The sequence below is a fragment of the Triticum urartu genome, chromosome 1 (assembly GCF_003073215.2).
Source record: "Triticum urartu cultivar G1812 chromosome 1, Tu2.1, whole genome shotgun sequence".
Lineage (NCBI taxonomy): Eukaryota > Viridiplantae > Streptophyta > Magnoliopsida > Poales > Poaceae > Triticum > Triticum urartu.
In genome coordinates, this window is record NC_053022.1 from 559754339 (window position 1) to 559778940 (window position 24602).

At 44.9% G+C, this 24602-nt stretch overlaps 3 protein-coding genes, 1 non-coding gene and 1 pseudogene across 4 annotated transcripts; 3 read left to right on the forward strand and 2 right to left on the reverse strand.

Annotated features, from left to right (window-relative positions):
* The first annotated feature begins 241 nt into the window (after positions 1-241).
* On the forward strand, positions 242-2483 carry LOC125530052 (nuclear transcription factor Y subunit B-4-like). Its single transcript, XM_048694453.1, has 6 exons — positions 242-443; positions 546-741; positions 836-965; positions 1752-1757; positions 1852-1929; positions 2089-2483. The coding sequence occupies exons 2-6, from the start codon at positions 560-562 to the stop codon at positions 2101-2103; spliced, it is 411 nt and encodes a 136-aa protein (XP_048550410.1). The 5' UTR covers positions 242-443; positions 546-559; the 3' UTR covers positions 2104-2483.
* Positions 2484-3614: 1131 nt separating this feature from the next.
* On the forward strand, positions 3615-4108 carry LOC125530063. Its single transcript, XM_048694461.1, has one exon. The coding sequence runs from the start codon at positions 3699-3701 to the stop codon at positions 3939-3941; it is 243 nt and encodes an 80-aa protein (XP_048550418.1). The 5' UTR covers positions 3615-3698; the 3' UTR covers positions 3942-4108.
* Positions 4109-5726: 1618 nt separating this feature from the next.
* On the forward strand, positions 5727-5865 carry LOC125533297 (annotated as a pseudogene).
* A 5349-nt stretch (positions 5866-11214) lies between these two features.
* Positions 11215-11286, reverse strand: TRNAP-AGG. Its single transcript has one exon. It is a non-coding gene; the product is annotated as a tRNA-Pro (tRNA).
* Positions 11287-15904: 4618 nt separating this feature from the next.
* Positions 15905-19334, reverse strand: LOC125530074 (ketol-acid reductoisomerase, chloroplastic). The gene is made up of 10 exons (XM_048694467.1): positions 18985-19334; positions 18786-18878; positions 18491-18556; positions 18056-18196; positions 17574-17801; positions 17370-17487; positions 17155-17294; positions 16914-17081; positions 16626-16781; positions 15905-16446 (listed from the first exon to the last, which is right to left on the reverse strand). Exons 1-10 carry the CDS (start codon positions 19258-19260, stop codon positions 16081-16083), a joined length of 1752 nt encoding a protein of 583 aa, XP_048550424.1. The 5' UTR covers positions 19261-19334; the 3' UTR covers positions 15905-16080.
* Between the last annotated feature and the right edge of the window lie 5268 nt (positions 19335-24602).

Below are 24602 nucleotides of genomic sequence, written 5' to 3' on the forward strand. Positions count from 1 at the left end.
TCACTTAAGTCTTTGTAGTCGTCGCTAGGTGATCTATGGATTTGGATGTAATTTTTATTATTTGTAGTGTTCGTTGTGCTATCATGATCGAAGTTGAATAGATTGGAAGTTTTCTTGTAAAAAAACAATGATATTGCTTTTCAATTCAAAGATACTGTGGTTACCAACCTTGTTTAATCAAAGATTCTAGAAAGCCACAACAAACAAATGCGATTTGTTTAAAGCTAAGAAAGAAATCGGACGGTTAGCGACAGGCCCTTGTTGGTAGATCAGACGACAAGGCTCCGGAGGCTTCCCCTCCTCTGTTCCCGTCTCGCGCGGAGCACAACGCCCGCCCTCCACCAACTTCAGCTCCAGATCCGGCGGCCGGCCGCGCCCTCCTCCCGCACCAACCAACGGCGCTGATCCCCTCCGCCATCTCCGTCCATCTCCCTCCTAATTAGGTAAGCGCCGCTGCTTCTCTTCTCCCCCCGAAACACAAAAGCTTTCCCTTTTCGCCACCTCGCCGCCGGCCTCTCACTCCCTACCATGGCGCCGCCGTGCAGGCGCAGGCCTAGCGATGTCGGAGGCGGTGGGCACGCCGGAGAGCAGCGGGGCGAAGGAGCAGGAGCGGTTCCTGCCGATCGCCAACATCGGGCGCATCATGCGGCGCGGCGTGCCGGAGAACGGCAAGATCGCCAAGGACGCTAAGGAGTCCATCCAGGAGTGCGTCTCCGAGTTCATCAGCTTCATCACCAGCGAGTCAGCCTCCGCCCCTCGCCTCCCTCTCTCCCCCTCTGATCCGCTCCAGCTTTCTTAGTACCAGCTCACTCATCTGTGATCCCGGGCGCCGCAGGGCGAGCGACAAGTGCATGAAGGAGAAGCGCAAGACCATCAACGGCGACGACCTGATCTGGTCCATGGGCACGCTCGGCTTCGAGGACTACGTCGAGCCCCTCAAGCTCTATCTCAAGCTCTACCGGGAGGTGATATTCATTCATTCATTCCCCTCTTGTTGTGCTGCTTGTGCTACGAGGAATTCTGAATTGGTGTGATTGGAAGGTTGGGTGGGTACAGTATTGTTGTTGGGAATTCTGAATTTCTTCAAGGGGCCCTGTATTTGCCATGTTTAGCTGCAGTGATATGGTTCCTAGACTCATGATAGGCAGGCAAGAGGATGCCCCTGAATCGCGTCTGCTGTCGCTGTGCTCATCAAGGCATTGACTTTAGTTAGGATGTCACTCACATGGGTTTGCTCCTCGCCGTGTCGATGAATGCCTGAAGGAGTTGTCAACAGCAGGGTAGTTGAAGATTTTCTGCAAACTAAACGTCCTAAGAGTACGAAGTACGCATCATTTGGGTGGAATTTCCCCTTTACTTATTATTAATGATGAATAAGACGAACCAACTTCATAGAAATTTTCCTAATTTTGTGACTGAAAGGATGATGATTGTCCCTCAGTTTTGCCTTCATTAAGCTATCAGTCTCTGACGGTTAATGTCAAATCGTTATTGTTAGATTTACCAACAAAATGTGTTACAAGCTTATTCAACTGAAAAGGAATGTGCAGCCAGAACTGCGTACGCACGATGTTACCTTTTTAGTTTTATATTTAGACCAAACTCAGGATTTTTTTCTCTAGTATACATGGTTCTGCAAACTCCTCCTTACCAATAGAATTACAGTATTATATTTTACACGAAATAACTTTTGTGCTGATGAGTTTTTTTTACTCTTCTTTCATGAATGATGATGACCCTTGGCTCTGAAGATGGAGGTATATTCATTGCCTTACTGGTCTTCCATGTTTCGGCGATCTATTATCTTAGGTTCAAGTTTCCTGAATCTACTCTTCATTGATTGTCTTCTAGGGTGACACGTCAAAGGGTTCGAAATCTGAGCAGGCTGCAAAGAAAGTGGGTGCACTGAATGGGCAGCCTGGATCATCGGTAATATGCACTTCCTTCTCTCAAGTTGATATCAAAATGTATTCCATTACCGCATGCCTGACTCCAGCTATTAGGCTTTTTGCTTTGCGTAATCTGGCTATGCTTATGCTCATGGGCATAACGATGGAAATCTCACTGTAATATTTATGTTTTCGACAGTTCAACGGCATGTAGGGTGGAGGATGATACTGATCGGCGTATGACAAACATACACATACAATTCGTTGGCAGTGTGATCCTAGCAGTACTGCGCCTTTGTGGCCGGGGAAAGTCCCCAGCACTCTGCTTAGTTCTGTGCATGCGGGATACTTGAAATACCATGCTATGTCTTCTGTAGATGTTAGCTGTTCTTTCCCTCTCTCTAGTTCAGTCCGTGTGTTGTATGGGTCTGTCTAACCTTATGGTAAATTCAGAGATACGCCTTTTCCGCGTCAACTTTTAGGGGTTAGTGACTGTAATAAGATGATGAACAGGTTTGAAAAACCGCAGTCTTTCGCTCGTGTAAGGTATTGACTGAAGAAGATAATGCAGCTGCTGATGTATGCTTTTGACCACGATAACTTGTCATCGTATTGTTTAGACTGTGGTAACTTGTCATATATTGCCTTGACTGAGACAACATGTTGTTTCTCCACCAAAGCACCACACGTGCGGGTGTCGCGGCTGTCTTGTTATGTGTTGTCGTGCAGAGGAAACTGAAGGAAATGCTATCACCGATGGGGTTGCGGGGCAGAGCTAGTAGCTTGAGTTTCCCAGCTGCTCCCTATGACTGATTCAGACTTGGTATTCATCACAGCACCGCAGGTCATTGCCATTACATGCACGATTTACTTCCCAACATTTGTGGTTCCAGTGAAATTTGACACGTTCTGTTGATTTACATTTTGACCGTCAGTTTTCTTCTGATAGAAACTTGCGTTTTTATAGACATATTACTTGACTATATAAAACAAGTAATAATACCATTTTGTGATGTACTCTCTCTTTCCCATAATGTATGTCACACTTAGCTTTGTACCCAATGTACGATACCGGTATTGTCATATTTGCCGTGCAAAATAATTTGATTTGCTTATATTTTGGGAAAGAGGGAGTAGCTGCTGGTAATAGTCTTTTCATATGATCAGTCAAACTGTAAAATGTTTGACTCACCCGATTATACTACTAATATTTTATACTGAGATAGTATATGGTTCTACTATCTAAGAGCATCTTCAATAGCTTGTCTATATTGGATGTCTATACTAGTTTTTCACGACGTGAGCCCAAAACAGGCGTCCAACAGCTTGTCTATATGGTCGTCCAAATATATAAATTCTCTAAATCGACCTCGACAATGTCCATGCTTGGACAATGTGAAGACGTCGTCTAAACTCTGCTGCAGCCACGATTTTTTGCTCTCCTCAGCGACGGCCCACCTGTTATGGTCCCTGTATATAAACATTCTGATGCAAAACTGAACGTGTATATGAGGAAGTCTTTTTAGACCATTGTCTATATGAATATCATCCAAATATACACATGCTATTGGAGATGCTCTAAGAGCCCAAAAGAAGGAAGGAGTCCATGATCGTGTTGCCTCTTCAAAGCCATTACCGCCTGCCGGGCCATTTGAAGATCACACGTCTCCCTCGTCTTCTTGACCGAGCACGGTCAAATTCCTGCCAGTGACGGCTCGTCGGCTACTTATCCCCCTCCCAGTTGTACTCTTCTTCTACCTCTGGACCTGTACGTCCATTCTCTTCAGCTAACCTTAGGTGACTTGGCCGATGTCGACGAGGGAGGAGCAGCAGGGCGCGAATAAGCCGCCGGCGACGGTGAGGATCATCGAGACGCTGTACGTCGAGGCCGGCACGGCCGCCGACTTCAAGTCCGTCGTGCAGCGGCTCACCGGCAGGGACTCTGGCGCCTCAGCCCTACCAGAGCAAGACCGGACGACTCCGCAGGGTGCTGACCGGAGGGCTGGGGCGGCGAGAGGGGGTGGCGCCTCCGACGCAAAGCGGGGCAGCTGAGATCGACGCTGCGTGGATAAAATGATCATTGGCTCAGCCTGCAGTAACTGTAAGCGATAGCTTTCGTTTTCATCTCTGCCCTGTTGCTTTGATCTTTCTCTGTTGGGTTCTTTTGTTGTAACAGGGAGTTGTTAATCAGACTCATACATGCATTCATCTTCTTCTTTTGTTTGATGTGTCTATCAGTTCCTTAATTAACTCCTTTGTTAATGTAAGAAATCTCTCTCAAAGAACCATGAAATCCACAAGCATCAAATTTTCCAATGTTTAGCACAATAATATACTTGCAAGAGAAGTTTATACAACACACAACAATAGATACCCCAACATAATCATCGTCATATCAAAGAACGATGTATGTCATATGTCTACAATGTCAACAAAATCAAACTATACCAAACTTGAGCAATGGGTACAAATATAAGGCAAAAACTTGAGCAGCAACAATTAGGACAAGAGGAACACCAAGTGGAAACCCCTTGCAGGGAAAAACCACGGACGACGGCGAACAATCTTCCACTATAAAGATGAATCAGGTACAAGGTGGAAGCCAACAAAGGAGACTTCAAATCCTGAATTTTATCACTCATATTTGGATAGATTTGTGGATCCAATAACCTCTCTTCTCTTCCTACTCTAAAACTCTCTCAAAGAAGAGAAAAGCTCAACTGTCTGTTTTATAGAAAGCCACCCTCGCCCAGCTTGCTAATTATCTCAAACAGTCACTATTCAAGCCTACAGCATGCCCATGGGTGGAGCTAGTTAAGTTCATGGGTGTATAGATGTACATCCATTTTTTTTGGAACAACAGCTTAAAACCAATACTAATCTTATAACAAGTTAGTAGAGAACACTAAATTTTAATCTATGTACACCCAACTAAGAAATCTTGGTTCCGCCAATGAACACTCCTAAGTGATGTTTGGTATGTTTAAATGGCAAAAATGGTTTCCAAATGGTGAAATAAGATAAGCACCTTATCTCGTTTACAAAGTTCTATAGTGCATCCCCAAAGCTCTTCAAAGATTCAACAGATATATGTGTTAAGTTATAGGCTTAAGTTGTAACGTGACAATATGTGTGCATGCTTGTACGTTGAGTTTGTTGTATCTAGGCAGGTTGTTAGGATAGATAGATCCTCTCTTGTATAGCCTTGGAGTATGGATCAAGTCTACAAACAACCTAGCCGTATCATGTAATCTATTGCCTATATAAACACGTACGCATCCCTGCTGAGAGCACACGCTTCCAATCCTAGTTCTTTCATGGTAATCAGAGCCATCCTCGAACGCATCCATGGCAGCGTCGTCTTCAAACTCCTTCCCGTCCTCGCCATTCGTACACGCCGCCACCGAGAAGCTGACGAAGGGCAACCAAGCCCTATGGCGCGCGACGGTGCCCTCGGCCATCCGTGGAGCGCAGATGGCCAAGTACCTTGACGTCGAGCAGTCGCCACCTCCCATGCAGATCGATGTGACCTCCTCCGATGGCAAGACGACGGCAAAAGCGCCGAACCCTGATTTCCAAACCTGGTATGCACAAGATCAACAAGTCTTCTCCTATCTCCTGACGACTCTTCCTCGCGAGATAGCTATCCAGGTCGCCTCATGTCACACCTCTGCTGAGCTCTGGAACACGATGGAAGGGATGCTTGCATCCCACACTCGTTCCCAGACCACCAATGTTCGGATCGCCCTCGCAAACTTGCAGAAGGGCAACTCCTCCATCACCGACTACGTCGGGAAGATCAAGTCCCTCTGCGATGAGCTGATCGCTGCAGGGAAGAGGGTGGACGACGACGACATCGTCTCCCACATCCTGGCCGGGCTAGATGAAGATTTTGACCCGGTGGTGTCGGCCATGTGTTCCGGGGTGGAGCCGGTGACCGTGGCTGAGCTGTTCTCGCAGCTGCTGAGCTTCGAGACGAGGCTCAACCTTCGCGGCGGGGGTTCTCAATCCTCTGCCAACGCCGCTACCCGAGGCCGTAGGAACGGTGGTGGCGGTGGTGATCGCGGCCGCAGACAAGGCGGCAATGGTGGTGACCGCGGCGGGCGCGGCAGCTACTCCAAGTCTGGAGACGCGGAGGCGGACATGGCGGCAACAACGGCGGTGGGGGCGACTACAACAACAACCATGCCCCCGCCCCCAGGGTCCAGTGCCAGATCTGTGGCAAGATGGGCCACCCAGCCTGGAAGTGCTGGAAGCGCTACGACGAATCCTATCAAGGCGTGGAGGAGAAGTCGACCAACCTCGCTGCACCGCAGTACGGGGTGGACACGAACTGGTACCTGGACAGTGGTGCCACTGATCACATCACAGGAGACTTGGAGAAGCTGATCGTACGTGATCGCTACGGTGGAAACGAGCAGATTCATACTGCCAGTGGTTCAGGTATGGTTATCAAGCACATTGGTCATTCAGCTATTCATACTCCTGATCGAGATCTCCTAAACAACATTCTTCATGTACCTCAAGCCAACAAAAGTCTAATCTTCGCTAGCCGCCTTGCTGTTGATAATGATACTTTTGTTGAAATTCATCCCTATTCTTTTCTTGTTAAGGAATGGGGAACGAAGAAGGTGCTCCTTCGCGGCAGGGGTAGAAGAGGACTCTACCCAGTTAGGCACACGGGATCCGACGCCAAGAAGCACATGCTCAGTGTCACCAAACTATCCTCGGATAGGTGGCACCGGCGTCTAGGCCATCCATCTCCTCTTATTGTTAGCAAGATCATTAGCAAGAATAATCTCCCGTGTGCAACCTTTTTCAATAAAGATTATGTTTGTGACGCCTGTCAAAAAGGCAAAAGTCACCAGTTGCCTTATCCAAAGTCAATAAGTGAATCAAAATTTCCTTTAGAACTTGTGTTTTCTGATGTTTGGGGTCCTGCTGTTGAAACAGTAGGAAGAAAGAAATACTATGTGAGTTTCATTGACGATTTCAGTAAATTCACATGGATATACTTGATCAAACACAAGTCCGAAGTATTTCAGAAGTTTCATGACTTTCAAAACCTAGTAGAGCGTCAATTTGATCGTAAGATTCTCGCTCTACAAACAGATTGGGGAGGGGGTATGAAAAGTTGAAGTCCTTCTTCACCAAGATAGGCATATCTCACCACGTTTCGTGTCCTCACGCTCACCAACAGAACGGGTCAGCTGAGAGGAAACATCGACACATTGTCGAAGTTGGTTTATCCCTTCTTGCTCAAGCCTCTATGCCCTTAAAATTCTGGGATGAGGCCTTCATTGCGGCAACCTACTTGATCAACCGAATTCCTAGCAAAATCATCAAGTTTGAGACACCCTTTGAAAAACTCTTCCATGAAAAACCCAATTATTCCATTCTTAGAATCTTTGGGTGTGCTTGCTGGCCGAACCTAAGACCCTACAATAATCATAAACTTCAATTCCTCTCTAAGCAATGTGCTTTTCTTGGGTACAGCAATCTTCACAAAGGGTTTAAATATCTTGACATATCCACTGGACGAGTTTATATTTCCAGAGATGTTATCTTTGATGAAAATATATTTCCTTTTGCTAGTCTTCATCCCAACGCCGGCACCCGTCTTCATGCCGAAATTCTATTACTTTCTCCGAAGTTATTAAATCCGTCTGATCATGGGGGTGAATGTACTGATGATCATGTGTTTAATAACCTTAATACTGCCACTAACGGAGGCTGTGCTGATGAAAATAGTGAAAAAACAGCACTCAGAAACGTCATTTTATGCAGCAGATGAGTCCAAACAGGTCCGACACCAGACCTGAGGTGGATCCCACTGCTGCGCCGGATCCCGAGAGATCTGGCGGCAGCGCAGACCCTGGCGCAGAACCTGATGCAGGCGCTCCTCCGACACCACCAGGCGCTGGGCCAACGGGCAGCCAGCCAACGCGCGACACGCAGCGCCGGTCTCCCGTGCGGGGCGGCAGCCTCAATGCAGCGGGGCCCTCCTCCGACAACTGGCGACAATCGGTTGGGTCCGGGTCGTTTTCCACCGCGGGTCCCTCCGCGGGTCCCTCCACCACGGGCAATGATGGTGCGCCCCCGACACGCTTGTCGCCTGCGCTGCGGGATTCGCTGGACCCATCTCCTGGCGCGCGGGTGCGTGATCCCACGCTGGATTCGGTGGACCCAGCCTCTGGCGCACGGGCACGCGATCCCATGCCCGACCGCGCGACAGCCGAGGAGGATTCTCTGCTGGTATGAGGTGGCGGATCCTCTACGCCAACCGCCGGATCTCCTGTGGCTACACGCCCGAACACATGGGCTAAAAAAGGTATATTTAAGCCCAAAGTTCCTAGTGATGGAACTGTCAGGTATGACAAAAATTTCAAAGTTGCAAATTTTGCTGCCACTCAAGAACCTTGTAATCCAGTAGAAGCTTTGCAAGATAAAAACTGGAAAAATGCTATGGAAGTAGAATATGATGCACTCATGAAAAATAGAACCTGGCATCTAGTTCCACCTAGACTAGGTAGAAATATTATAGATTGTAAATGGGTGTATAAAATCAAAAGAAAATCTGATGGCACTATAGATAGATATAAGGCTAGACTAGTGGCTAAAGGCTTTAAGCAACGCTATGGTATTGATTATGAGGATACTTTTAGTCCGGTTGTTAAAGTAGCTACTATCAGATTGGTTTTGTCTATTGCTGTGTCTAGGGGATGGAGCCTTCGCCAATTGGATGTTCAGAATGCTTTCTTACATGGCGTTCTCGAGAAGAGGTTTATATGAGACAACCACCTGGTTTTGTGGATAAAACCAAACCACAACATGTGTGTAGGTTGGACAAGGCCTTATATGGATTGAAACAGGCACCCAGGGCGTGGTATTCAAGGTTGAACTCAAAGCTTCAACAACTTGGTTTTCGGCCCTCCAAGGGAGACACCTCCTTGTTCTATTTCAGGAAAGGGAAGGTGATCATTTTTATGCTCATTTATGTAGATGACATAATTGTTGCTAGTTCCTCTCAAGAGGCTACCTTAGCTTTGCTTAAGAATTTGAAAAATGAGTTTGCCTTAAAGGACTTGGGCGAGTTGCATTATTTCCTAGGCATCAAAGTAAAAAAGATACATGATGGTATTCTGCTAACCCAAGAAAAATATGCAACAGGGATACTTAAACGTGTAGGGATGAAGGATTGTAAACCCTCCAGTACACCTCTGTCTACTACTGAACAGTTGTCATTGCATGAAGGAGAATTGCTAAGTCCAGAGGAAGGAACAAAATACAGAAGTGTAGTTGGGGCACTACAGTACTTAACATTGACAAGACCTGATATAGCTTTTTCTGTTAATAAGGTTTGTCAGTTTTTGCATTCTCCTACATCTCTGCATTGGACAGCTGTTAAGAGGATACTCAGATATATCCAAGGAAGTGCTGGAACTGGTCTTAAAATATGTAAGTCACCTTCAACAATAGTGAGTGCCTTCTCTGATGCAGATTGGGCAGGATGTCTTGATGACAGGAGGTCTACTGGTGGATTTGCTGTCTTCTTTGGCTCTAACCTTGTATCTTGGAATGCAAAGAAGCAAGCTACAGTTTCACGTTCCAGCACTGAAGCAGAATACAAATCACTAGCAAACGCAACAGCTGAGGTAATGTGGGTGGAAACCTTGCTTGATGAATTGGGAATTGCAAGGCCACGTGTCTCCTGTTTGTGGTGTGATAATTTGGGTGCAACTTACCTCTCTGCGAATCCTGTGTTCCATGCAAGAACAAAGCATATTGAAATTGATTTTCACTTTGTTCGTGAAAGAGTTGCTAAGAAGCTCTTGGACATCAGGTTCATTCCAACAGGAGATCAAGTTGCCGATGGCTTCATGAAGCCTCTTCAAGCTCGACAACTTCAAGCCTTCAAGAACAATCTCAACCTTGACGTGTTTAGATTGAGGGAGGATGTTAAGTTATAGGCTTAAGTTGTAACGTGACAATATGTGTGCGTGTTTGTACGTTGAGTTTGTTGTATCTAGGCAGGTTGTTAGGATAGATAGATCCTCTCTTGTATAGCCTTGGAGTATGGATCAAGTCTACAAACAACCTAGCCGTATCATGTAATATATTGCCTATATAAACACGTATGCGTCCCTGCTGAGAGCACACGCTTCCAATCCTAGTTCTTTCAATATGTAGTGCGTCACTAGAAGTTCTTCGAGCAAGGCAAAGGGATCAGAGATCTAGGCATCAATTGGACCCACCAAACATCACATCAACTTTTTCATCTAGTTTACTTGACTTATAAGCATGATGAGCGGGTGTATTTGCACTCCATATGCAATGCGCTGCACACAAAAAAACATTGAAAGTGCATCTCTTGGGTACTCTTATTGGGTTTTGATGATTAATGGCAAAATCAATTGAGAGGACTGACTGTTTACCAAGTTTATTTGAGAGAAATTTGATCTGAAACTTACGAGCCCCCCTCAGTTGCTTCAACACAAGAGTCTCAGTATAGGTACTCCCAAGCAAATATTTTTGGAACATGTGAGCTATGACTTCAGCATTTCTGCGATTTTTCACTCAGAAATGCTTTGTCATCCTCTAGAACTTCTGAGACTTCGGTTTTCTCCAGTACTTCCGAGGTAGTTCAATCTTCATAGAAAGGAGCCACCTTTTTGGTTTGATATCTCCGTGTTTTTTCCAGGTTGATGATGTTACGGCCCAGGGGTACCTCATCATGTCAGAAGCCGGCCCAAGTAGGACGACCCGTGGCCCCCTAGATCGGTTTATGCCCTGGGCCAACCTCACGGTCTAAGGGCCCAATAAAGAGAAGGACCCGGAAGACTTGGAGTACACGACAAGGAAGTCAACGTCTAGGAGGACTCCTCCACCGATACTAACCGAATAGGATCTTGTAAACCCTAGGTCCTGATATCCTATAAAATTTGGGGTCAGGAGCAGGAGGTCACTTCCAAGGGTTCAGAAAAGAAATCCAGCTGTGTTACTCTCAAGCAGCTGTAGAAGAAAGGCAAACTTCATGAAATTAGAAAATACCAAAAGAAAGAGGTGTTCCGAGAATTCACGAAATTATTATAATTTTTCTGTTTATTGTACCGTTTGCATGTGTTGATGACAGTCTGCAGTCAAATTACAACAGCATGCAGATAGAACCGGAAAATTCTTCAGTTGAACCACAGCCACAAAACAGAAGAGGAATGGCCTTATGGCCATGCATAGTGAGGCTATGGACCTCATCAAACCTGTGGTCCAAAACCTTATCCTCGGAGCACCAAAAGCACAAAATGGCATTGCAAAAGGGTTTTCAACATGGGGATTCCGAGAATTGAACTCGGGACCTTTTGCTCCCTAAGCAAATATCCTACCACTAGACTAAATCCCCATCTATGCTGTACCACTGCATCACCTTCAACTGAAGAGTTTCAGGCAAGAACAACTAGCTGCCAAATTTACAGGATCTCACTATCTGCTTTCAGGTTAAAGCGTGCTGAATGCTCAACCTGTCTGTAGTCAATGGATGACTTCGCCATAGTGCTCATGTATCAAAAGTGCATATTTAATTGCCAACAGATCATGCATATTTAATTGTCATGTTTGTTCTTATTTCAGGATGCAGAGTCCTCGATCGTCGTGGTTGTGGCATCGTACCAAGTTTATAGAATTTCAATCCTCTGATGCTCTATTGCGCAATATATCAGCATTATTAGACTTTATTTATAAGAGGAAGTGTTAGAAGACAAGTACAATATAGTTCTAGCTAACTATAGCTCGAAAGCATAACTTACATCTCTCAAGTATTAACAGCAGTTTAGAACTCAGGTAGCATTACAGGTGACTGGAGCACTATTCACTGGGGAAGAGGCAGCTTTAAGACGTACAGTAGTATTGCTAGCTCTAAACAAATACTGAAAAATGGCGCAAGCACCAGTGTTTTATACGTACAAGTCCAATGTGATTCATGCTCCCCTGTCCACCACCAGGATACTTAGCTGCTATTTCTGGTTCAAGATTTCACTCACACATCACTGTGATCATAATGAATACACATTGCAGGATGTGTCCTTATAAGATGACGTATACAAAGGCATTAAAATGACTAAACTAACAAAATTATAGTCCCCAACATGGGCACAAACCACTAAGGAAATAACTCATGTCAGCTCAGTCAACATTTTTTTTCTTCATTTGTCAGTAGATAAGACGATGTGGAAAACAATATGAACGAATAGGTGTGACATTACATACTATGTGCATTGACTAAGGTAAAGCTGCCAAATTTTGTCGTAACATGCAGCAAGGCGCCCTCGCGGCACCTTGCAATTGCCGCTTTAGGCGCTTAGGCGTCCTGGCAATTGGTGTTCGCCTTAGGTCGTCTTACCGGCTTGCAAAAAATGGTATCATGGGGGTGCCAGATAACTCCATGTTGACTCTTTGCATTAATTTTAAAGTATAGCCCACATTTGGTCGTTTTCTTTTAAATGCCAGGTTAAACAAGAATTTGAAGTATCATCACATCGCACACCAGTTAGCAGCGAAAAATCCAAAAAACTTTCAAGTTAAACCAGATTCAAATGAGGACAACTGTTGTAGAATCTGGTGTGATGTGGAGAATTAGAAAAAATGGTTCAACATGTTATTAGTGCATGGATATTAAAGATCAACCCATCCACCATGGTTTCCGTCACCCACATAAGGGAGTTCTTCATGCTGTGGATGCTTCTACTTGATTTCCACCTTGATGAGCATGCCGAAGACGACATTGTGTGGAGGCACACTACGGATGGGCACTACTCGGTGGCTTCCGCCTACAAGGCACAATTCTTGGGAATGACTCTCTCCCCCATGGACCAAATGATTTGGAAAGTTTGGATCCCGCCCAAGGTCAAGTTCTTCGCATGGTTAGCCATTCAAAACCGGGTTTGGACCGCCGATAGATTGGCCAAACGAGGGTGGCCAAATTATGGCCTTTGCCCTCTATGCAAGAGGGAGCAAAAAACGGGAGTGCATCTCTTCTTCAAGTGTCGTTCACAATTAGGCTATGGAATTTGGTAATCGAGAAGCTTGGTCTACACTATATGGACATCTCTTCATGGCACTTGGAGGACTCCGTCAAGTCTTGTTGGGATCATAGGACCGGGTTGACCGTACCCAACTGGAAGGTCGTGGCCTCCCTCACCATGCTTGTTTCTTGAACAATTTGGAATGAAAGAAACTCCCATGTCTTCCATAACAAAAGTGCACCGCTGCTGATTCTACTCAACACTCTAGGAGAGGCCAAGCTTTGGAGCATTGCGGGAGCTAAGAAACTAGGGGCACTTGTAGCATGAGAGTAATCACCATGTGGGGTTTTATGGGTCGGTTGTAATTCAAACAAACTCTATTTTCTCTTCTTAATTAATGGATGAGGCAAATCGTTTGCCGCCGTTTAAAAGAAATATTACTTCCATGGTACTAATCCATAATGCGGTTTACCAACATGTATTTGAAAACCGAGGCAGTATACATTGAAGATCACAAGTGAATTCCCAGAGTTTCCACCAGAATGACTACTCCCCATGTTCTGTGCATTTCACAATATATGCCCATATTTGTGGAAAGACATGCATGTCGATTTTTTTTTTGCGGGGTAAATCAAATTAGAAAACCACCAGTGTAGTTATTGTAACATCTCCAGCGCACTTGGTATCCATGAACTTGCAAATCGTCAATCAATAAAAAAAATAACTCATCATATGTACTCACTTTGGTCCAAATATCAACCAAACGAGGCCAAACAATTTTGAACATGTGAGGCGGTGAGTCGTTTTGGAATTCACAGGAAAAATTAAATCTTGATTATGAATTTTCATTAAAGTGAATTCTTCTTCTTCAGAGATGCTAAAAACAAAACTGCTCTCTACCAAGAGATTTTTTCTTGTCAGTTAGAAGGTCTACCTCTAAAATATCTGGGTATGCCTCTGTCCAATGTTAGAATTAGGAATAAACATTGGAAAGGGGTTGAGGATAAAACTGAGACGAGGTGTGGATGTTGGCAAGGAAAATTGATAGGAACTATTGTTGGTAGAGTTACTCAGGTGCAGGCTTATCTCACTAATATACCTTTGTTTATAATGTCCTTTTACCCTATTCCTATTGTAAGAAAAGGGTTGCTTTCTTTAGAGCTAGCATGGTTTGGCAAGGTGATGAAGATATCTTGTTAATTGGAATACCTGTTGTAAACCCAAAGATCGGGGTGGTTTGGGAATTTTAAATCTGGAGCTTATGAATAAGGCCTTGCTGGCCAAGTGGTTCTGGAAGTTGGAAACTGAGTCTGGTTTATGGAAAAGCGTGTTGTCAAACAAATATGCCCCTAACAAATGCCTATCTAGGGTCGAGTCCAAAGTGGGAGATTCTCAATTTTGGACAAGCCTCTTGAAAGTTGAAGACTTTTATATCAAATATTGTAAGAAAAGCCTACTCAAACATGCTTTACCCTAGATTTTATGACCTTAGTTTTGATCATAATATCACTATAGTTGATGCTTTGGTGCAAGGCTGGAATGGATTTGCCTTTAGGAAAACTCTTTATGGGGAGTCTCTGGAATTGTGTGAGAGTTTGAAACAGAGATGTGAAGAAGTTAAAATGGGAAAGGGTAAAGACAAAATTGAATGAATGCTTACTGCAGATAGAAAGTTCATTGTGAGATCTCTTTATAAGAAATTGGTGGAACCTAAATGAAATTTCCCTAAGAAATTCTGTGAAAAAATGAAATACCTGCTAAGATTAAAGTGTTTCTTTGGCTAATGGTGAAAAAGAGCATTCTTACTGAAGATAATCTCCTTAGAAGGGGATGGCTTGGTAACAAAATGTGTGTGTTATTGTGGGGAATATGAAAGCGTTGATCACCTTTTCTTTCGATGCTCTGTTGCTGGACTCATTTGGAGTTTGTTGAGATGTGCTTTTGATGTAAGTTCCACTCATAATAACCTAAATGAATGTTTTCGAAGTTGGATTAAAAGCTTTCCAAAGCATGATAAGAAAAAGTTGGTGCGAGTTGGGATTTCTGCTATTTTTTTGGACTCAGTCGGGTTGCAGGAATGATGTTATCTTTGAGAAGAAAATTATTAGTGATCCTATGGTCTTAGTGAGGCTGATATGCTATTGAATTTCTGGTCTATATTGCAGATAAATGAGAGAAATCGAAAGGCGGCGCCATTGAGCAAGTAGCAAATGAGGTGTACCGCTCCTCACAAGGTTGGCGACCAGGCGTCCTTGGGATTGGTGGTTGATCCTTCAGTTGCTCCCCCCTGAAAGTCTTCATGAATTAGCTACTCGTGATCTTCTCTGACATGCTTCAGTTCGTTTCTTGCTTTTCCTTCGCTTAGCTGGTATAGTTGATATAGTTGGATGCAAGTTGGAGTCTCTTCTTAGCCCTGCTTCAGTTCCTTTCTTGTTTTTCCTTTTATTTGTTTAGCTGGTACTCCCTCTGTAAAGTAATATAAGAGCGTTTAGATCACTATTATTTTAGTAATCTAAACACTTATATAATAGTTTGCAGAGGGATTGGTTATCTATGGTTGGATATTCTTAGTCTTGGTTCGTTGTGTTTTTTTGCTGCTTGCGCTTCGGGCAGGTTTGTGCTTTGCGCGCTGTGATCCTTCGTCATCCGGGTTGTATAAAGTGTTACGAGTCTGGATTTAGCTAAAACCATATTTTTAGTTTGTTCTAGGGTTGAACCATATGGTTCCCATACTTCGATAACCAGACAAATATCAAACCTCCTTTGTTTTCTGGGTTGTTTTGACCGGTTTTCAGTTACCACGTCACACAGACATCAGCATGTTACTGTTGATAGGAGAGGGCCATCTTTCAATTACAAAAAACGCCATAACAGTCCATAAACCATAAGCTAGGCCGGGGCAGCGTCTGCTGTTACTGCCACCGACGACGCGGGCGAGCTCTACCACTGGTACGTGAATTTCGAGAGAGATGCGGCAAAAGCTACACAAACAGCAACATCTATCCCGACGAACCAACTTTTATTATTCTGGAAACGAAGACGACTCACTCAGTCCACCACCAACAGGGGTCTCTCTCTACCTGACAGCAGTTCACAACTTCAAACAGCTAGTCGCACGCATACATTACAGTCCATGAATTGTCCACCCATCAAAAAACAACTCTTCAGCCCCAAACCTAGGCAGACTGCCGGAGCTCTGGGCGCACAAAGTCCGCGTCGGCCGTCACCGAGATGTCGACGGTGGGCCTCAGCTCGGCGCAGACCTCAATGGCGCCATGGACAGGGTCTGACATGAAGTTGCTGATGAGGTCCTGGTTGATGGGCTCGTCCTTGTCCACCGTCACAAACGCCTGCTGGGTCAGGATGTAGTCGAAACGGGGCGCCCACTTCCTCGACCCCAGCCGTGCCGTCGTCGAGCAGTTGTCCACCATGAAGGCCACCCCTCGCGCATGCATGAACGGGTTCAGCGAGTCCACCGACTCGATCACGCTCTCATTGATGATCTCAGAGTAGGAGTGCCCCTTCTTCCTCAGCACCTCAATCTGCAGTTTAGAAAGGGAAACAGGAAAGATCAGTAATTGCTTTCGTTTCATGTAGAGTAATCAATCATTCAGGAAGTGTAATCTACAGCTTACACATCATCATCAACTTGAATAAGATGTCAAGCCATCGTATTCTAGTGTACTGGTATAATATGTAACTGAGTGGAGAGGAGCCTGACCTGGGCCATCATAAGTGCAACATAAACTCCAGCCGTGAAGGGGTGGAGAGGGCCAAGGTCACCATCTGGCCGGGTCGAGCGCACCTTTTCGCCGACCTTCCACATCCGAGTTTGGTCGATTTTGCCCATAGGGAAAGCAGGAAGGCCTTCCTTGTCCTGTGCAAGCATAAAGAAAATGAGATGGTGTGAATCAATAATCACCCTGTCTTATTTGGTGTCCACACCCCAAACCTAATCATGAACAGAATCGGATTGGAAGGTTGCAGTTTTAACAGCAGAAGAACTTACATAGAACCTCCGACCAGCCAACACAACACTCCGGATTTCACTTCCAGAGGCAACATCTTCGTAGCATTCGTAGAGTATGTCCATGCAAGGGTAAAATGATGCACTGTATGCCTTGTTGAACTCCTTTTTGCCTTCCTCGCTCAAGGAGTTGTATACTTCAAGCATCCCCTGGTAAGAAGGGGCAAATTGGACTGATAAGCAAAGATTAAAGGTGGTTACAAAAAGTTCAATCAAGGCATACCTTCTTTGAGATGGTCTTGGAGATAATTCCAGTGATGCCCTCCACAGTGCTTTTGTATGCCAGCTCCTCGTCCATTCCTTGCTCTGTGTATCTCCTAAACAGAGCCTCCACGATGCCATGAACAGCACCCAGCAAAATTCCTGGACAAAAACTGGTTAGCAACAGCACAATCATAACAGGCAACATAAAGTCACAAAGAAGAAAAGGAGATTCACCTCGCTCCCCAAAGATATCACTCTTGTACTCCTGTTCTAGAGTGGTAGCAAAGGTGAACGGGGATCCTAGTGCAACCGACCACCCAAGAGCAACATCAGTGGCCCTTCCATCAACATCCTATACATCAAAAAGAGCAAACACACACGGGTAGCTGCATGCCTTCAGACCAAATTGATAGTTGAGAAGTCAGCAAAATACCATACCTGGTGAACAGCAAAGCTAGCGTTGATGCCAGCACCATTTACTTCCTTGCCCTGAACATACAGTCTCCGAACTGATGGACCCATTCCCTTGGGGCATACAGCAACCACGCTGATGTTCTTAGGGAAATCAAGGCCATGTGATTGCAGATGTCCAAGGAGAAACCCGTGAGATAAACCAAGAATGCTGTTTGGTTTCATGTGAGAGAAGATCTTCTCATAGTTGTCTGCCTGCAGAAAGTAAATGAGAACTTTAATTACAAGGATAGAATAAAGTGATGATGGGACTCAGACAAATGTATCATGCAGTGAATGATAGATAGTACGTATGCTCCAGGCAGAACATGCAAGTTAAATTAATTAATTAATTAAACCAACAGGATGCAAAGAAACATCATCCTGAAGCTGAGCCTGATCTAAACAAACAATTAACAAAGGAAAGCTTAAAATCATGCAGAAAGCTATTGAGCGTAAGTGAAGCACACCTGGGCAGAATCTGAGATCAACAGCAGCACAAGATCACTGCCAGAGACCGTCTCCCATATGTCTCCCAAGGTTCCGTTCTCCTCGGTGAATCCAGCACCACGTGCTTCCTCAAAAGACTTGGAACCTTTCCTGAGGCCAATCTGAAAGCAAAAAAGACAGCTTATTGAACAACTGACATGGTAGTGCCAAAGTACCTACCAAATGAGACAGAATATAAGCTGGCACACAATTTGCATATTCCAAGTTGTATAACATCAAAGGTAAACGAGTGATAAATTACTAGAAAGCTAAAGAAAACAATAAGCATTAGCTGTGGGTTTTCTTTCCACTCAGGGCTGCAAGCCAAAGCTTCAGTCAGAGCTTTTCACTTAAACACATAGTGAAAACTCAATCCCATGTCTAAAGCTGGATACTTGTACATGAGAACAGCTAACCTTGACGACGATGTCAGACCTGGCTTCCACCAAGGAATCCCTCAGGTTCTGGGCCTGCGCCGGACCCTGCAAAAGCACCATAGAGAAAAATCTGTTAGAGCCAGCAGACAGACCTGCAAACTCTGAACCTACCAAGTGGCAGAACAGAGCAAATCTGTGAAATCAGCCACTCCGTTTGACCGCACCGACTGATGTGTACATCCAAGCAGTGTCTCGAGTAGACAGACATGTAAATCTCTCGAGTGAGGAAAGAAACTGCGCATAGAGGGGAGGAAAGCAGAGCTGGAGACTGGACCTGGGAGCCCCATCCGATGACCCCGATCTGCTTGACGCCCTTGAAGGCCTCCGGGAGCAGCGGGAAGAGGTTGCGCCCGCCCCTCACGATGTACTGCAGCCGCACACGGAACAAATCGTAAGAATCCAGAGCAAAAAAGCAAGCCCGGAGGTGGGAGTGAGGAGCGAGAGATGGAGTGGGGGCGGGGGCGCGTACGTACCTCCTCGTGGCCGGCGAGGGAGACCTTCTCCTTGTTGAAGACGTCGGTGTCGAAGTCGAGCGACGGCATGGCGGCGCCGACCTTGGCCGGGGCCGCGACCATGGCGGCGACCGCGCGGCGGCGGGCGCCCGAGACTGATAGGGCGCATGCAGGGTGGGAGGCGGCCGGAGAGAAGGCGACAGAGGATGAGCCTCCGGCGGCGGTGGCGGCGGCTAGGGTTTTGGGGTGGGAGAAGGGGGCGAGGGTGGATGCCGCGGAGGAGGTGGGCGCCGCCATCGTGTCCGTCTCTGGCCTCTGGGGGGAGCGAAGGGCGGCTCTCTCTTCTGCCGGTGGTTGGTGAGGGGTTTGGGGTCGGGGTGACCTGGATGGATTTATACGCCTCGCCCGGCCGTCCGATCCCATCGACGGCCGCGATGCGACCCGCCCACGGGGACGCACTCACGTGAACGGCCGCGCCGGTACAATATCATTCTGGACGTTGCGCGCATGGAGATGCGCGCGCTCTCTTTGTCTTTGGCCTACGCACGCACGGCTCAACGGCACCTTTGGCCGCACGCGCGGCGCTCTCGGCCTCGTCGGAGGGCAGAGCGAGGGCGGCATCGGCGTGGTGCGCCCGCCGTGAACGCAGCGCACGGCAGATCCCGCGGTGGCTGGCCGTGTCGCTGCCAACGGTGGACAACTGGATGCCACAGCGCCGGCGGTGGGTCTGTGGGCGCACGGCGGGCGTCGGCGTCGCAGGTCGCCGTCCGGCGGCATCTCGGGACGTATCCTGTGGGACACACGGAGGATCCGCTCTGAAAACCACGCCCGGGGAAAGGCTCATGGATTACACTTTCCCCGACGAAGTGCTTCTGTGGTCTAAAAATCGAGTAAATCATTGATACGGATGAGAGGGAGTAGCATTTCTTTCAGTTGAGCAAATCAAAATCATGCTTTACTATCTCGCACATAAAAAAGAGCATAGTTTACTATGCCTCACTTGCGCGCGGGACACATGAACACGGCCGCATCGGTTTTCCCTCTAGGCCTCCTTTAATTTACAGGAACTAGCAGCGTGGCCTGTGCATTTGCGCGGCTAGAATTTGTATATACTTTTCTTTTACATATATTGCAAAATCCTTGATAACAAAACTAACATTTCTAAGCACTCTCCCCCACTCTATTCATCATCCTTTCTATTTTCTCCATCCATGTGAATGTTATTCACATAAAACTATAATACTTAGAACGACATAAATGATCAATTACATAGTCAGCATTATCTTTATCTTCTATGTTTTTTTGCTATTGTAACAACGTGGTATTCATTTGTCATATGATACTCACTTGCACACATGACATATTTTTTTTCTTACTCATGCTCTATGCGTTATTTGTACATGCATATATTGCTTGCTTCTTCTCGGCCTCACTTAGTAGTTTGAACATCAGCTATGACAACATTTCATGAATACTTATGCTCGCCTCTATTCTAATCATGTGCACTCTTTGTTGTCCTATCAAAATGTTTTTACGTTGACACACATCAAGCTTGGGGTATACGATTTATCATGAGTAGATCCAGCCAAATGCATGACGATACCTTTGAGGACGCCGCGGTTTTGCTTCTCTCGCGAATATTCTTTGTCAAAGGAAATCCAAAAAATTGCATAATAGTTTTCAAGATTATGGTTATAGATGGATTTCATATATTATATACGAAAACAAATATTGATAATTTCCATGTATTTCTCATTTCGAATTTTGTGTATATAATATGAATTATTTCATCACCATATATATATATATTGATATCAGCTACTTAATTATTTCACTTAAGATATGAAATAGAATACTGAGTTTAGTTTTATATAATATTTCATAAGTATAAAGAGTCATATTCTTTGTACAACTAATAAGAATATAAAAAGATATAGTTTATTCTGGACTTAGTTATCAAGGCTTTCAAACGGAGTTCATTTACAAACCTAAATTTTAACTTTAGCTATTCATGTACCCAATGCGGTGTTCGAATTAGAAGAAAAATTCTATTTTTAACAATTTATTATTGCAAAATGTATACATGTATTCATTCGCCGAAAGATTTTCTTCTTGAATTACATATTCGTCTGATAGCGATTTTAAGTTTAGTATATCAGGCGATTTTAGGCAAGCAAGAGTTACAAAAAATTTGATCGACAATATACGTAGGCACAAAACTTAAGTTATATAGATGTGGATAACGACCATGGTATGGAACTATCCCAAATAATTCAGAGAACAGTGAGAAATACTATAATTCCAAACTTTTTTGAATGTATTCAAACCTCGATTTCTCACAAAAAAGAAGTATTCCAAACTTGATTTCTCACAAAAAAGAAGTATTTCAAACTTGATTTTTTTTTGCATGCACAATCTCATGTATAGACACTCCGTCGATAATGTTCCTACCCCGTGATGAAGGTAGAAATGAACTTGTGGTATAAGGTGAAGCTTTAATTGTCATGATGTTGAGATCATGTTAAAAGTACTCCCTTCATCCCATGACAGGTTGAAACACTAACATCTTATTTAGGGCCCTCTCACGCATCCACACTTTATAGCCGTGAGATTGAGTCTCCAGATTGGTTTTTGGCCATTAATTGCTGCCTAATCACGTGTTTTCTTGCGAACGGGCTGGCTGTCCTAGAGGGCAGCTACTCCAGTAGAAAAATCTGAGTTTTCTGGTTGATTGGACCATATGCACCCGTCTAGCGTCGGGTAAGCCCAATCCATCTGGCCCTCCCTTCTCTCACACAATCGAGAGACCATGCTGCGGCGCCGCCCCACCAGACCACCACCGCCAGATCCCGTCGTTCACCCCCTCCCGCCACAGCACGGTCCGGCGACGACTTCCATGTCTGGCGGCAGCCACCCACCATAGTGGTTCCTCGTCACTTTGCTCTTGGCCCAACCCCGTCCGCAATTCCGGCCAGGTATGAGTATATTCCTCTCCATGTTACTCCGCTTAAAATACATGGACGTTAAGATCCACTCCGGTTGCTCTGCTATCTTGATAGGAGTACTATTTATTAGAGTAATTAAGTTTAATTGGTTTATGCATGTCCATTGCAGTTCAGGATGATGGGGACATCATCGACTTCGCAACTACAGTGGTGGATCATTGCCATCCGGATTCATGGGAACTCCGCTGAAGTGGCAGCAGCAGCAGAATAGCAGATCGTTAGTTTGAACCGTTAAGCAAACCATGCCAACGGAATCACAGCGACTGATCGGTTTAAAATGTGTCGCATTATGTTCTGTGGAGTTATGTCCGACTACATCTGTGATGACTCAGAGGGACCACCGTTTGATACGCTTCGAGACCTTCCAGAGGTGCTTATGTTAAAATCTTGTGCTCTAGATCATCTCTTGGTTGCAGATTACTAATTTCTAAATGCTCTTATATTAGTTTCGGAGAGAGTATCTTTTTGCCGCAGGGCTTGTTGTGGACAATATATTTAAAGTTGCCTTGGGATGTGGCTGTAAGGACCAGTGCCCTACCAAGGCAATGGAGATACTCGTGTCCTAAACTGATTAACGATGGAGATACTTTGTGTGGCCAGATCCCGTTGTTCATCCCCATCCCTTTCACCAATGGAATCCTGCCTCCTTCCACAAACTCGCCTCCCGCCACAGCCCTTTGCTTCGCGGCCCAATCCCCTGCACTGGCACGACATCGATCCTGGTCAACGCTTGCTGCGATGGCTGTGATAGCCAGCGCCGCCAGCCGGTGGTGGTATTCCCGTGGGTGACCAGCGACCTCCGCCGAGAGAGTAGTATCATCAATGTAGAAGAAGAGGGCTTTCTACTCTGTTTGTCCATGGAATTTCTTAAAAAAAAATGCTAAATCAGAAGGCCTGAACTCCATTCCGTAGGGTTGGTTCTCCCTTGCCGTAGATTCACCTTCCTACCTTTCTTCTTTCAACTAATTATTAATTCTAGGTTCTTGCTACTATTTTTTCTTCCTTGTCAACTTGGTGCACGGATTGATAACTGGTTTTGCTCGATTGGCTCCAGGAATCCTAGAGCTATCGATCTCCAATGGCTAACTGCCAGATAGTATTGGAAGCCAAATAAAATTGCCATGCAAGATCTTCGTATTTTTCTCTAATGGATTGGTGTCCAACAAAACTAGGCATAGTATTAGATCCTATGAATGTTTATGCCTCATAGCTGTGTCCTAAGATAGGCATATATAAAGCTGAATTGAAGTATTAGGTATGTTCTTAAATTATCTTCTAATGCATCATGTCGTATGGGGCTAGATCTAGCCTCTGGCAGCACCGCCCGGTGTCCTTTCAATTTACATTTATCCCATCATGTCTGTATTTTCTATGCTCGGTGAAAATCAAGTGCATCAGACTGATCATAGTGGGGAGTAACTTAGACTAGTGTCATGCATATGACACTAGCCTAAGTTACTACCTTCATAATGCAAAGTAACATAATACTAGTATCTTAGATGCCTTTATTTATTAGCTTGTGGACTCATCTTATCTTGGAAAGCGCTATGTTACAGTAACATATTATGTTACCACCTCTCATTAATTACTTGTCACATAAGCAAAAATTTCTTGGAGTGCGCTATGTTACTAGCTAAGTTACTTCCACTATGACTAGCCTCAGTCTGTAGTTTTAGTTTACATTAATGCCTATGTGTCATGGTTAAGATTAACTAAAGTATGTTTTGCGGGCTGTGGTTAATAGTCCAAACCAGAGATAAGTAAAAAATCTAAGCGGCTAGGATCTATTTTGAACCCAATGTTTGATACTGCAATCATATACATATATTGTGATTGTCTCATTTGTGTTCCTCATGTGCAGCCAAATGATCTTATCAATTAATTTCCAAATGTTTCTGGAGGCCTCGTGTACTCTTTTTTAGTCCAAGTAAATTTTAGAACATCTATGTAAATGGTCCCTGGCTCCCTGCCATGTTCACTTTTCGATAAATAGAATGTTTGCATTGGTGAAACTTGCATTATAATTATCTTGCTGCTTTAGATTGTTGCACGACACGCAATGGTTGAAGAAGAGGCCGTCCACTGTCATCACTGCTTGAAGAATTTATGTTTTTCAAGCAGTTGGTCGTTTTTTGTTGATTGTAAATCAAATATTCTAGCTGAGCATATCCCGTAGCTTGGTCGAGATCTATAGATCGGTTAAAGTGACTACTAGAATACATTGAGGTTTAACTTGTGACCTTTATGGGTAAGTTATCGTCAAATGACACGTATAATTACACTTTCCTATCATTCTATTGTCAAATTGACGGGTGCGGCAACGCGCACCACCAACGATCTAGTATTATGTGACCGAGGGAGTATTTGGAGAATGGAGAGGCTTTCATGCAAATAGGCTTGTATTTATGAATAATTAGCATCATATGTGCTCCTGGAAACATCATTTGGGATATAATCCCGCAATTAAAAGGTAGAATGTAGATGCAGTACTGCAGTTTACAAATCATTGGGATATTTGAAAACAACAACGTGAAATACTAGTCTAGATCATAGACCCTGAACGTGAACGAATTATTTGCACATGCATGCATGAGCATGACACGAACGTGAGATGGATTGATGGAGACGTCGGCT

What these genes read in the sequence shown, in the direction of transcription:
- LOC125530052 (XM_048694453.1), top strand. Translation starts at nt 560, where the DNA reads ATGTCGGAGGCGGTGGGCACGCCGGAGAGCAGCGGGGCGAAGGAGCAG. An exon ending in ATCAGCTTCATCACCAGCGA is followed by an intron (nt 742 to 835) that starts GTCAGCCTCCGC and finishes CGGGCGCCGCAG; the next exon opens with GGCGAGCGACAAGTGCATGA.
- LOC125530074 (XM_048694467.1), bottom strand. Translation starts at nt 19,260, where the DNA reads ATGGCGGCGCCCACCTCCTCCGCGGCATCCACCCTCGCCCCCTTCTCC. An exon ending in TGATATCTTTGGGGAGCGAG is followed by an intron (nt 17,295 to 17,369) that starts GTGAATCTCCTT and finishes GTTTTTGTCCAG; the next exon opens with GAATTTTGCTGGGTGCTGTT. An exon ending in CCAAGACCATCTCAAAGAAG is followed by an intron (nt 17,082 to 17,154) that starts GTATGCCTTGAT and finishes CCTTCTTACCAG; the next exon opens with GGGATGCTTGAAGTATACAA.
- LOC125530063 (XM_048694461.1), top strand. Translation starts at nt 3,699, where the DNA reads ATGTCGACGAGGGAGGAGCAGCAGGGCGCGAATAAGCCGCCGGCGACG.